The 13,283-nt window shown below is 37.0% G+C and overlaps 1 protein-coding gene and 1 long non-coding RNA gene across 6 annotated transcripts in view; one reads left to right on the forward strand and one right to left on the reverse strand.

Annotated features, from left to right (window-relative positions):
• The window catches only part of PLS1 (plastin 1), a 116,789-nt gene that overhangs the window by 97,271 nt on the left and 6,235 nt on the right, over positions 1–13,283 (forward strand). For 4 of the 5 annotated variants that reach the window (XM_044251540.1, XM_044251539.1, XM_044251541.1 and 1 more), the window contains 2 exons: positions 1,485–1,618; positions 2,064–2,187. In XM_044251540.1, the coding sequence (XP_044107475.1) occupies positions 1,485–1,618; positions 2,064–2,187 (258 nt within the window). Of the gene's footprint in view, positions 1–1,484; positions 1,619–2,063; positions 2,188–2,548; positions 3,023–13,283 lie in introns of those variants that run through there. The other variant, XM_044251542.1, reaches the window with a different exon arrangement.
• The window catches only part of LOC122908567, a 29,153-nt gene that overhangs the window by 6,101 nt on the left and 9,769 nt on the right, over positions 1–13,283 (reverse strand). The window lies entirely within an intron of this gene.

Raw genomic sequence — 13,283 nt, forward strand, 5'->3', positions numbered from 1 at the left:
TATAGATGTACATGTTATAGGTTTTGCCCTTTAAATGGAGGCTATCTAGGGATGTTGCGTGACTCAGTTGGTTAAGCATCTGTCTGTGGCTCAGGTCATGATCCCAGGGTCCTGGGACTGAATCCCACATCTGGCTCCTTGCTCAGTGGGGGGCCTGTTTCTCTCTCTCTCTGCCTGCCACTCTCCCTACTTGTGGTTGTTCTCTCTGTCTCTCTCTGACAAATATATAAATAAAATCTTTTTTTTTTTTTTTAAAGGAGCCTGTCCTGTGGTTGACAAAAGAAAGTACATGGATTGCTAAGTAGAATGTGGTACATAAGCATTACAACATAAACATTGTTGGAAGTTCAATAAGGGATAGATTTTTATCAGCTGGTATAGTTAGGGTTAATAAGACTTTGTTGAAGAATGAGGGTTAACAGCTAAATTTTGGAAGATGAGTAGTATCTGGATGGAGAAATGGGAGATGATGTTTTAGATTCTTAATGAAACAATTTCTTTATTCCTTAATTTTAAATTTAAACAAAACTGTATTTTTTTGCCTTTCTTTTTTTTTAAATTTATTTTTTATTTATTTTCAGCATAACAGTATTCATTATTTTTTCACCACACCCAGTGCTCCATGCAGTCCGTGCCCTCTATAATACCCACCACCTGGTACCCCAACCTCTCACCCACCCCCGCCACTTCAAACCCCTCAGATTGTTTTTCAGAGTCCACAGTCTCTCATGATTCACCTCCCCTTCCAATTTCCCCCAACTCCCTTCTCTCTAACTCCCCATGTCCTCCATGCTATTTGTTATGCTCCACAAATAACTGAAACCATATGATAATTGACTCTCTCTGCTTGACTTATTTCACTCAGCATAATCTCTTCCAGTCCTGTCCATGTTGCTACAAAAGTTGGGTATTCATCTTTTCTTTTAACTCTATTAATGGAATGTAGGAAACCTCAGTTTTTAGTCACAGCTTTGTCGCAAATAAACTATGTAATCTTGGACAGTCAAGACTTTAAGAGTAAGATCTTAAAACTTTTTAGCCAGTTGTTTCTCTGTCTAGGTTAACTGTTCAGTGCTTTGATATCTTCAGCTATAAAAAGGGAATAATTAGGGGCGCCTGGGTGGCTCAGTGGGTTAAGACCTCTGCCTTCGGCTCAGGTCATGATCTCAGGGTCCTGCGATCGAACCCCGCATCGGGCTCTCTGCTCCTCAGAGAGCCTGCTTCCTCCTCTCTCTCTGCCTACTTGTAGTCTCTCTCTGTCAAATGAATGAATAAAATCTTAAAAAAAAAAAAAAAGGGAATAATTATAAATTGGGAATAATAATTATTTCCTTAATTTCAGTGTTATTATAAAATGATATTCTGTCATATAAATTGAAGGTATCCTCAGTTATTTTTCAAGTGACTGAACAGAGCTGGTGTAGTCAAGAGATATATTTTTAAAAACACGTTTTTATATCAAAATGTTTACTTATTATTTATAGATTGAAAACTGTAACTATGCAGTGGAGCTTGGGAAGAATACAGCTAAATTCTCCTTGGTTGGCATTGCTGGGCAGGACCTAAATGAAGGGAAGTCAACACTTACTCTGGCATTGGTATGGCAGCTGATGAGAAGGTAAAGGCTGATATGTTTACAACTATACTATTTCCTTCAGTAAGTCACATGAACTAAACGGTTAGCAGTTTTTGAGAATAACAAATGGAAAAATTTACAATGTAAAATGTTTGTAAATGATTTACCATTGATAATATATTTTGTTGAAAAGTGGGTCAATCTCTAGAAACAATCACTTTTATTAATACCTTTGTATTTGTAAGGTGTTGTTTTTGTAAAACACTGCTTTGTAAGGAGTTGTTTTGTAAAACACCATATATAGTTTTTGTTTTTGATTACTGAGCTTTGCAACTTTGGACTGTGACTGTGACTAAGTGCAAATACCTAACATTAGAAATATTTATTAGAGCCAAAATATTTAAATATTTACCTAAATATTGATATAAATGATGTGAGAGCAAATTTCATCCCCTTCACTCTCAAATATACATCTTTTCTGTTACAGGTACACATTGAATGTATTATCAGATCTTGGAGAGGGTGAAAAAGTAAATGATGAAATTATTATTAAATGGGTCAATCAGACTCTTAAAAGTGCAAAAAAAAATACTTCTATATCCAGCTTCAAGGTAATCAAAAGCTACTTAAAATTTTGTTTTTGTAAGAAATTAAGGTTAGGAAGGAATTTTCATTGGAAATTACACCGGTTTAGGTCCAGAGTTACATTAGCATTATATATCAGAAACACAAGTTATGAACTTAGGCTTACTAGTTATTTGGCATCTGTAAAGCAAAAATATAGTTTGAATTCTTATATTTTTGATTGGTTGTCCTATTGAGAGTCAATGCAGGTTAATAGTATCAAGACTCTGGTCATCTAATCTTAAAAAAGAAATAGAATAGAGCCAAAAAAAATTGTCAAATGAAAAAGAAAGATTAAAAAACAACAACATTGTTTATATAGGACCTATAATGTTTTGTACTCCCTAGCAGCAGACTCAGAATTGTATTGACATCATTTCCAAGGCATAACAGAGCCAGCCAAAGCGATTCAAGTGGGAATTGAGAAAACTGGTAGGAAAAAAAAAATCTTGTCATCTGGCTTCATAATAGCACTTAACACTCACTTCCAAGCATTCGTGGATGATTCATAAAGCACTAAAAAATGTAATCTGTGCATACATACCCACTAATTTTCATGCATTTCCATTGTGTTTCGCTTTTGCATGCAACGTGATGTTAACTACAAATAAGCATGTCTGCTTGTACACATTAATTCAGTGAGCCTTGTGTTTGTGATTTTATTATGATATGTGAGAAATCAGCAATTTGGTGGTTTTGTTTTTAGTGAGTAAGAGTGCGAACAAATGAAACCCTAAGCTCTCTTATGAGTTATCTATCCATCTTTAGTTTTTTCTTTTGCCTTTGTTCTATATATTTAACAACATTTTAGAGCAGGAGAAATGCCAGAAATTGATAAATTCAATCTTTAGTAAATACTGAGCCTCAAAGAAGTTTTAAGAGGACAGATGGAATATATAGCAGAGATGTTGCTTGAGTTCTAGTTCAAGTGTGTTTCTCTTTTTGCCATCTTGGAAGGAACTAATGACTTTGAGTTTTTATTGTTGCTTATAAAAAAAATGAAACAAGTTTTCAGTCCATGATTTGTTTTAGACATAAAACACAAAAACATAAAACAGAAAAGGGAACATATGAAATCCCCTAAGTGATAGTTACTCACTAAAACTGTTGTAATGATATTTTATGCATTTTACATTATTTGATGAAAAATAATAAGCATGTATATACTTAAATACAATGAGAAAATATTTAGAAACAAATATTTTTTGGGCTCTTACTATTAAGTAACATTTATAGGTAAAGGTATAGAGTATAAGAAATAATTTGGCCCTCATAGTGTCCATCATTTATTTGAAAGAACACAGTTTTCATAACTGGAATTTTCATAACAAGCTAGAAGAGGGTGCATCTTGAATAAAGGCAAGTCTGAGAAGCTTAGAAGAAGTTTGGCTAGAGAGGATAGTTCGTAAGGGTGTAGTGCTAGATATAGTCTGGGTCAAGACTGTGGAGGAATCTTGCCTTAATAAAAGTTTATTGGGGCACCTGGGTGGCTCAGTGGGTTAAGCCTCTGCCTTCAGCTCAGGTTATGATCTCAGGGTAATGGGATGGAGCCCCGCATTGGGCTCTCTGCTCAGTGGGGATCCTGCTCCCCACCCCCCCACCTGCTGCTCTGCCTACTTGTGATCTTTTTCTCTGTCAAATAAATAAATAAAATCTTTAAAAACAAGTAAAAGTTTATTGATATCAGGAGTGATGTAAAAAAAAGTTACTGTTTTAGGAACACACTTCTTTTTTTCTTCAAGATTGATTTATTTGAGAGAGAGAGAGAGAGAGAAAATGCACAGCATGCATGAATGTGGACATGTGGGGGGCGGGGGAGAGAGGGAGAGAACCAGACTTCTCACTGCCATCACTGCTTGAACCAAAATCAAGAGTCAGATGCTTAACTGGCTGAGTAACCTCAGCATTCCTAGGAGTACTTGTGTGAATGTGGTGAGCAGGATGGGTGGAGGAAAAAGGTGTAAATTCAAGGACAGTGCCTAGGAAGTTGAGGCAAAACTCAAGGTGTGAAATGATAAGGATATGAGGGGAGTTGGGGGTGGGTACTGGGAATGTTAAGAATGGATAGCTATTCCTTACACCACACACAAAAATAGACTCCAAATGGATGAAAGACTTCAATGTAAGACAGGAATCCATCAAAATCCTTGAGGAGAACACAGGCAGCAACCTCTTGAACCTCAGCCACAGCAACTTCTTCCTAGAAACATCGCCAAAGGCAAGGGAATCAAGGGCAAAAACGAACTATTGAGACTTCAACAAGATCAAAAGCTTTTGCACAGCAAAGGAAACAGTCAAAAAACCCAAAAGACAACTGACAGAATGGGAGAAGATATTTGCAAATGACATATCAGATAAAGGGCTAGTATCCAAAATATATAAAGAACTTATCAAACTCAACATCCAAAGAACAAATAACCCAATCAGAAACGGGCAGAAGACATGAACAGGCATTTCTGCAAAGAAGACATCCACATGGCCAACAGACACATGAAAAAGTGCTGAACATTACACAGCATCAGGGAAATACAAATCAAAACCACAGTGAGATGCCATGTCACACCAGTTAGAATGGCCCAAACTGATAAGTCAGGAAATGACAGGTGTTGGTGAGGATGCAGAGAAAGGGGAACACTCCTACACTGTTGGTGGGAATGCAAGCTGTGCAGCCACTCTGGAAAACAGTATGGAGTTTCCTCAAAAATTGAAATTGAAAATTGAGCTACCCTATGACCCAGCAATTGCACTACTGGGTATTTACCCCAAAGATACAAATGTAATGATCCAAAGGGGCACGTGCACCCAAATGTTTATAGTAGCAATGTCCACGATAGCCAGACTATGGAAAGAGCTTAGATGTCCATCAACAGATGAATGGATAAAGAAGATGTGGGATGGATGGATACACACACACACACACACACACACACACACATTTATATATATAAATATTATGCAGCCATCAAAAAAACTGAAATCTTGCCATTTGCAACAATGTGTATGGATCTAGAGGCTATTATGCTAAATGAAATAAGACAATCAGAGACAATTATCATATGGTCTCAACTGATTTGAGGATTTTGAGAAACAAGACAGAGGATCATAGGGGAAGGGAGGGTAAAATGAAACAAGATGAAACTAGAGAGGGAGACAAACCATAAGAGACTCTTAATCTCAGGAAACAAACTGAGGGTTCTGGGAGGGGAGAGGGGTGAGAGGTATGGGGCGGCTGGGGGATGGACAATGGGGAGGGTATATGTTATGGTGAGTGCTGTGAATTGTGTAAGACTGATGAATCACCCTGAAACAAACAATACATTATATGTTAATTAAAAAAAGAATGGGTAGCTATTTTCTATTGCAAAAGAACAGGTAGGATTTGAGTTCTTGATTTAGGGAAGCACAGGAGAGAGAGGAATTAAAACTTTATAGGCCTGGGTAATTGGAAAACAGATAACACTAACAAATGGGAATGTCAGGAGGTGCATTTGCTTTCTGGAAAAGGTGAGGAATTCAGTTTTAAGCTTGTTGGGTAATGTTCAGGAAGTGAGCTGGATGAAAGGAAATATTAAACTCGGAATACAGACTTGATCAGTTGAATAGAAGAGATAGTTGATAGTAAGAGTATACAAACTCTTTAAGGGAGAGAGCTCACAGAGAAAAGCAGACTTGAGAGTTTTACTTAGAACAGAGGTAGCAGAAACGAAATGCAGAAGTGCTTGGCATTTATTTAGTAGATGCTCAGTAATAAAATCTGTAAAGAGACTAAATTTAGAAATGTGGCAGCAAATGCTAAAAAATAATTGGGGTGAGGAGGCTTTTATTCCACCTGTAAAAGGTACAGGTGGAATAAATACAAAATTACATTTGAAGGCTATAATAAATGGTACTAGTAAGAATCTATTTATCATAATCAAGGCAGTGCTATACTGAGAAATTTTAGAAAAGACAAATTTATCCTTTTTAGTTGCAAAGTAATTTTCCCTCATCAAGAAAAGGAAGTGTATGAGCACTGAATAATATATGGAATTGTTGAATCACTATATTGAACACCTGAAACTTTGTGTTAACAACACTGAAATTAAAATAAGAGGAAAGAAATAAAGAAGTGGTATATAAGCCATAACAATAATCATAATCACCCTTTATTGAGTTCTGTGTGCTACCATGTTAAGCACTTTATGTTCCTTTAAATTCTCTCAATAAGTCTATAAGCAAAAGGAAGAGCATTAGAAAAGTTAAACAACTTGTCCACTGTCACACAACTAAGAATTGAGCCGAATAGCTGGATTTCACATCAAGATCTAACTGCAGGTTGAAAGCCAAGCTGTAATTGTATGACCCTGGATTTGACTTCAGTTTAGACACTTTATTAGCTGAGGGACATACTGCTCATTCATCTCCTACCCTATTCAAAGCCTACCCTATATCAGATGCTTTGCATCACTGCAGCTACATTATGTCCTCAGAGTGCTCACTGTTCAGGAAAGGAAGCAAATAAGAAAACAGGAACCGCTGTGTGGGGTGTCAGCATACTATAAAACCTGGCTAAGGAGAGTAGGAAGCACATGAGAAGGGTGTGTTTTATAGAAACCTTAGCAGTTTTATACTAACAACTGGACTACATCTCTTGATGAATAAAACTGAATTTACTACTGGCTCATCACATAGTATCTGTGTGACCTTGGGAAAGTTATTAATTTCTCTATGCCTCAGTTTCCCCATATTAAAAATGGAGATATTAATAGTATCTATCATCTGAGTTTGTTATCAAACTAAATAAGTTAACAAATGTAAAAAGCTCAATATGCCTGGTGTGTCTAAAGGGCTCAGTACAAGGGGCTTACTGCACTACTGGAATGGCAGTATATAAAGGACATCAAATTGGAGAGGTTCCTTTTGAACTTTTTAGAGAACTCTGGCTGCCACATCACTGTGTTTCCGCTTCTATTAAAAAAAAAAAGATTTATTTACTTATTTGACAGAGAGAGAGAGACCACAAGCAGAGGGATAGGGAAAAGCATGATCCCCACTGAGTAGGGAGCCCAATGCAGGACTCAATCCCAGGACTCTGGGATCATGACCTGAGCTGAAGGCAGCCACTTAATTGACTGAGTCACTCAGGCGTCCCTCCACTTCTGCTTTCAATAATGACAGAAAAACAATGGCATGGAATGTTCTAATAGTAATGTGTCTCAAATTAAGAGAAAGGAATGGTATAATTCATTTTCTTGAAAATCAAAAAGCCAAACTCTAGGCTAATTGTCTTTGAGAGTCTCAACATTGTTTTTCTTTAAGTAATTTCTTTATAATTAACTTAAGGAAAGTGAAAGAAAGAGGATGAAAACTAAACTGATGGTTTACATACTAAACTGATGGTTTTACTGTAAATCCTACTCCCTTGTCAAAAGAAGAATGTCTTACTGATAATATACAAATCAGGAGTTGGAAGATAGGCCTGTTTTCTTGGAAATAGTAATATAAGGGATCCAGTATAGCCCTTGAAACTTAAATCTTTCATTCAACTCAGTAAAAGTTTTTCCCAAGGTAAGTCATAAGGGAATAGGTGAAAACATCATTCTTTCCTACATCTAGGTGAAGAAATATTTAAAATATCACAAAAGGGCATAAATTTTGGGCTATAAGAACTGCGGACCTTATATATAACATGGTGATTTCAGTTAACATTATATAATTAAAATTTGCTAGAATAGAACTTAAATGCATATATATATATATATATATACACACACACACATATATATGTGTGTGTATATATGTATGTAGGTGATGGATGTGTTAATTAGATGAGAGTAATTCTTTCACAACATATATCACATATTCAAGATGTACACTGTAAATGTCTTACAGTTTAATTTGTCAATTATAATTCAATAAAGATGAAAAAACAAATGAACAAAATAATTTTCCTGAATCTTAAAAAGAACCTCACAAATATGTAAATAAGTAATCAGATTATAGCACAATTAAGCCACTTTTATGTTTTTGAATCATCATAGAAAATTGAAAAGTACATAGAAATTTTAAATTTCTAATAGAATGGCATGAATTGTGTTCTTTTTTTTAAGATTTTATTCATTTATTTGACAGAGATCACAAGTAGGCAGAGCAGCAGGTAGAGAGAGGGGGGAAGCAGGCTCCCCACTGAGCAGAGAGCCTGATGCGGGGCTCAATCCCAGGACCCCGAGATCATGACCTGAGCCGAAGGCAGAGGCCTAACCCACTGAGCTGCCCAGGGGCCCCAAGAATGCTGTTTTTTTGTTTTTTTTAAGAAAGAATAACAGTGTACATTAGAGGCATTTAGGAAGCTTATTAAAGATGTAGATTTCTGGTACTGGTCAAGATGGCAGAGAAGTAGCAGGCTAAGACTCCAGGTAGCAGGAGATCAGCTAGATAGCTTATCAATTCATTGTGAACACCTACAAATCCAACAGGAGACCAAATACAAGAAGAGCAACAATTCTAGAAACAGAAAATTGATCACTTTCTGAAAGGTAGGATGGCAGAGAAGTGAATCCAAAGCAATGGGAAGATAGACCATGGGGGGAGGGGCCAGCTCCCGGCAAGTGGCCAAGCAACAGACCAAAAAATTGGAACTTTTAGAAGTCTGCTCCACTGAGGGACATAGCTCCAGAGGCTAAACCGGGGTGAAGCCCACACGGGGTCAGCGTGGCCCTAGGTCCCACATGGTCACAGAAGGATCGGGAGTGTCTGAGTGTCACAGAGCTCACAGGTATTAGAGCAGGGAAGTCGGCTACAGAGACAGAGCCGAGGAGTGAGCTCTCAGCTCGGGGTTACCTTGAACCAGACACCAGCTGGGTGAGCTCGGAGAGTGGCCAGAGGCCAGGGAGACGGGAGTGATTGAGCGCTTTTCTCTGAGGGCACACTGAGGAGTGGGGCCCCAAGCTCTCGGCTCTTCCAGGCCAGAGACTGGGAGGCCACCTTTTTCATTCCCTTCCTTCGGAACTCTCCAGAAAGTGTTCAGGGAACAAAAGCTCCTGAAAGCGAACCTGAGCGGATTACTTAGCCCGGCCCCTGGTAAGGGCGGTGCAATTCCACCTGGGGCAAAGACACTTGAGAATCTCTACCACAGGCCCCTCCCCCAGAAGATCAACAAGAAATCTAGCCAGGACCAAGTTCACTTACCAAGGAGAACAGTGGAATTCCAGAGGAGGAGAAAGCAAAGCATGGAATTCATGGCTTTCTCCCCATGATTCTTTGTTCTTGCAGTTAATTTAAATTTTTTTAATTTAATTTTTTTTCTTCTTCTAATTTTTTTTAACTTTTACCCTCTCCTCTTTTAACATTTTTAAACTAGTTTATCCTGACAATACCTTTCATTAAAAAAAAGTAAGAATAATCTTTTTTGAACCTTCATTATTATAAAAGATTATAATAATCTTTTTGGAACCTTCATTATATTATTATTATATAGTCATATTTTATCCTTCATTGTATCTAACTTTATTTTTTGTATACACATAGGGTTTTTTCTTCTACAAAATTTGGGGTACAACTTCTAATAGATCAACATATACCCTAAATCTAGCTCTGGGCTTGTTCTACTCTCCAGCCCAAGCAAAATCTGTCCACTTTTTCTTGATTCTCCCAACCAACTTACTTTATCAACTACTTTTTTAGAAATTAAAAAAAAATTTTTTTTCATCATTATAGGCATATTCCATCTCTTTATTGTGTTTACTCTTATATATGTTTTTCATTCTTTAAGATTTTGGGAGGTAGTTTCTTCTAAGAGACCAAAATACTCCCAAAATTAAGTGGGCAACCCTGTTCTAGTCACCAATAATACATATTTTTTTCTTTTTTAATTCATTTTTTGTTTTCTTTTTTTTTTTTAAATTTTTTTTCCTGAACTTCTTTTTATACCCTTTCTCCCCCGCCCCTGCATGATTTGGGGACTCTTCTGATTTGGTTAAAGCGCATTTTCCTGGGGTCTTTGTCACCCTTTCAGTATTTTATTTGCTCCTTCATATATTCTTATCTGGACAAAATGACAAGGTGGAAAAACTCACCACAAAAAAAAGAACAAGAGGCAATACTGAAGGCTAGGGACCTAATCAATACGGACATCGGTAATATGTCAGATCTAGAGTTCAGAATGATGATTCTCAAGGTTCTAGCTGGGCTGAAAAAAGCATGGAAGATACTAGTGAAACCCTCTCTGGAGAGATAAAAGCCCTTCCTGGAGAAATAAAATAACTAAAATCTAACCAAGCTGAAATAAAAAAAAGCTATTAATGAGGTGCAATAAAAAATGGAGGCTCTTACTGCTAGAATAAATGAGGCAGAAAAAAGAATTAGTGATCTAGAAGACCAAATGACAGAGAATAAAGAAGCTGAGCAAAAGAGAGACAGACAAATACGAGACCACGAGGGGAGAATTCAAGAGATAAGTGACACCATAAGATGAAACAACATTAGAATAATTGGGATTCGAGAAGAAGAAGAAAGAGGGAAGCAGAAGGTATATTGGAGAGAATTATTGTAGAGAATTTCTCTATCATGTCAAAGGGAACAAGCATCAAAATCCGGGAGGTGCAGAGAACTCCCCTCAAAATCAGTAAGAATAGTAACCTAATAGTAAAATTTACAAGTCTTAGCGACAAAGAGAAAATCCTGAAAGCAGCGCGGGAAAGAAAATCTGTAACATACAATGGTAAAAATATTAGATTGGCAGCGGACTTATCCACAGAGACCTGGCAGGCCAGAAAGAACTGGCATGATATATTCAGAGCACTAAACGAGAATAACATGCAGCCAAGAATACTATATCCAGCTAGGCTGTCATTGAAAATAGAAAGAGAGATAAAAAGCTTCCAGGACAAACAAAAACTGAAAGAACTTGCAAACACCAAAGCAGCTCTATAGGAAACATTGAAAGGGGTCCTCTAAGCAAAGAGAGACCCTTAAAGTAGTAGATCAGAAAGGAACAGATAATATACAGTAACAGTCACCTTACAGGCAATACAATGGCACTAAACTCATATCTCTCAATAGTTACCCTGAATGTTAATGGGCTAAATGCTCCAATCAAAAGACACAGGGTATCAAAATGGATAAAAAAGCAAAACCCATCAATATGCTGCCTACAAGAAAATCATTTTAGACCTGAAGACACCTCCAGATTTAAAGTGAGGAGGTGGAAAACAATTTACCATGCTAATGGACATCAGAAGAAGGCAGGGGTGGCAATCCTTATATCAGATCAGTTAGGTTTTAAGCCAAAGACTATAATAAGAGATGAGGAAGGAAACTATATCGTACTCAAAGGGTCTGTCCAAAAAGAAGATCTAACAATTTTAAAGATCTATGCCTCTAACATAGGAGCAGCCAATTATATAAACCAATTAATAACAAAATCAAAGAAACACATCAACAATAATACAATAATAGTAGGGGACTTTAACACTCCCCTCACTGAAATGGACAGATCATCCAAGCAAAAGATCAACAAGGAAATAAAGACCTTAAATGACAAACTGGACCAGATGGACATCACAGATATATTCAGAACATTTCATCCCAAAGCAACAGAATACACATTCTTCTCTAGTGCATATGGAACATTCTCCAGAAGACATTACATCCTGGGTCACAAATCAGGTCTCAACCAGTATCAAAAGATTGGGATCATTCCCTGCATATTTTCAGACCACAATGCTCTGAAGCTAGAACTCAATCACAAGAGGAAATTTGGAAAGAACCCAAATACATGGAGACTAAACAGCATCCTTCTAAAGAATGAATGGGTCAACCAAGAAATTAAAGAAGAATTGAAAAAATTCATGGAAACAAATGAGAACACAATGGTTCAAAATCTGTGGGACACAGCAAAGACAGTCCTGAGAGGAAAATATATAGCGCTACAAGCCTTCCTCAAGAAACAAGAAAGGTCTCAAATACACAACCCTATACCTAAAGGAGCTAGAGAAAGAACAACAAAGAAAGCCTAAACCCAGCAGGAGAAGAGAAATAATAAAGATCAGAGCAGAAATCAATGCGGTAGAAACCAAGAAAACAATAGAACAAATCAACGAAACTAGGAGCTGGTTCTTTGAAAGAATTATTAAAATTGATAAACCCCTGGCCAGACTTATCAAAAAGAAAAGAGAAAGGACCCAAATAAATAAAATCATGAATGGAAGAGGAGAGATTACAACCAACACCAAAGAAATACAATTATAAGAACATATTATGAACAACTCTGTGCCAACAAATTTGACAGTCTGGAAGAAATGGATGCATTCCTAGAGACATATAAAGTACCACAACTGAACCAGGAAGAAATAGAAAACCTGAAGAGACCTATAACCAGTAAGGAGATTGAAACAGTCATTAAAAATCTCCAAACAAACAAAAGCCCAGGGCCAGATGGCTTCCCAGGGGAATTCTACCAAACATTTAAAGAAGACTTAATACCTATTCTCCTGAAACTTCCAAAAAATAGAAATGGAAGGAAAACTTCCAAACTCATTTTATGAGACCAGCATCACCTCGATCCCAAAACCAGACAAGGATCCCATCAAATAAGATAATTACAGACCAATATCCTTGATGAACACAGATGCGAATATTCTCACCAAAATACTAGCCAATAGAATCCAACAGTACATTGACAAGATTATTCACCACGACCAACTGGGATTTATTCCAGGGCTGCACAGTTGGTTCAACATCTGCAAATCAATCAATGTGATACAATACAGTAATTAAAAAAAAAAGAACAAGAACCATATGATACTCTAAATAGATGCTGAAAAAGCATTTGACAAAGTACAGCATCCCTTCCTGATTAAAACTCTTCAAAGTGCAGGGACAGAGGGCACATACCTCAATATTATTAAAGCCATCTATGAAAAACCCACTGAAAATATCATTCTCAATGGAGAAAAACTGAAAGCTTTTCCGTTAAGGTCAGGAACACGGCAGGTATGTCCATTATCACCACTACTAGAAGTCCTAGCTTCAGGAATCAGACAACAAAAAGAAACTAAAGGCATCCAAATCAGCAAAGAAGAAGTCAAACTATCACTCTTTGTAG

This window comes from Neovison vison, chromosome 6 (genome assembly GCF_020171115.1).
Source record: "Neovison vison isolate M4711 chromosome 6, ASM_NN_V1, whole genome shotgun sequence".
NCBI lineage: Eukaryota > Metazoa > Chordata > Mammalia > Carnivora > Mustelidae > Neogale > Neogale vison.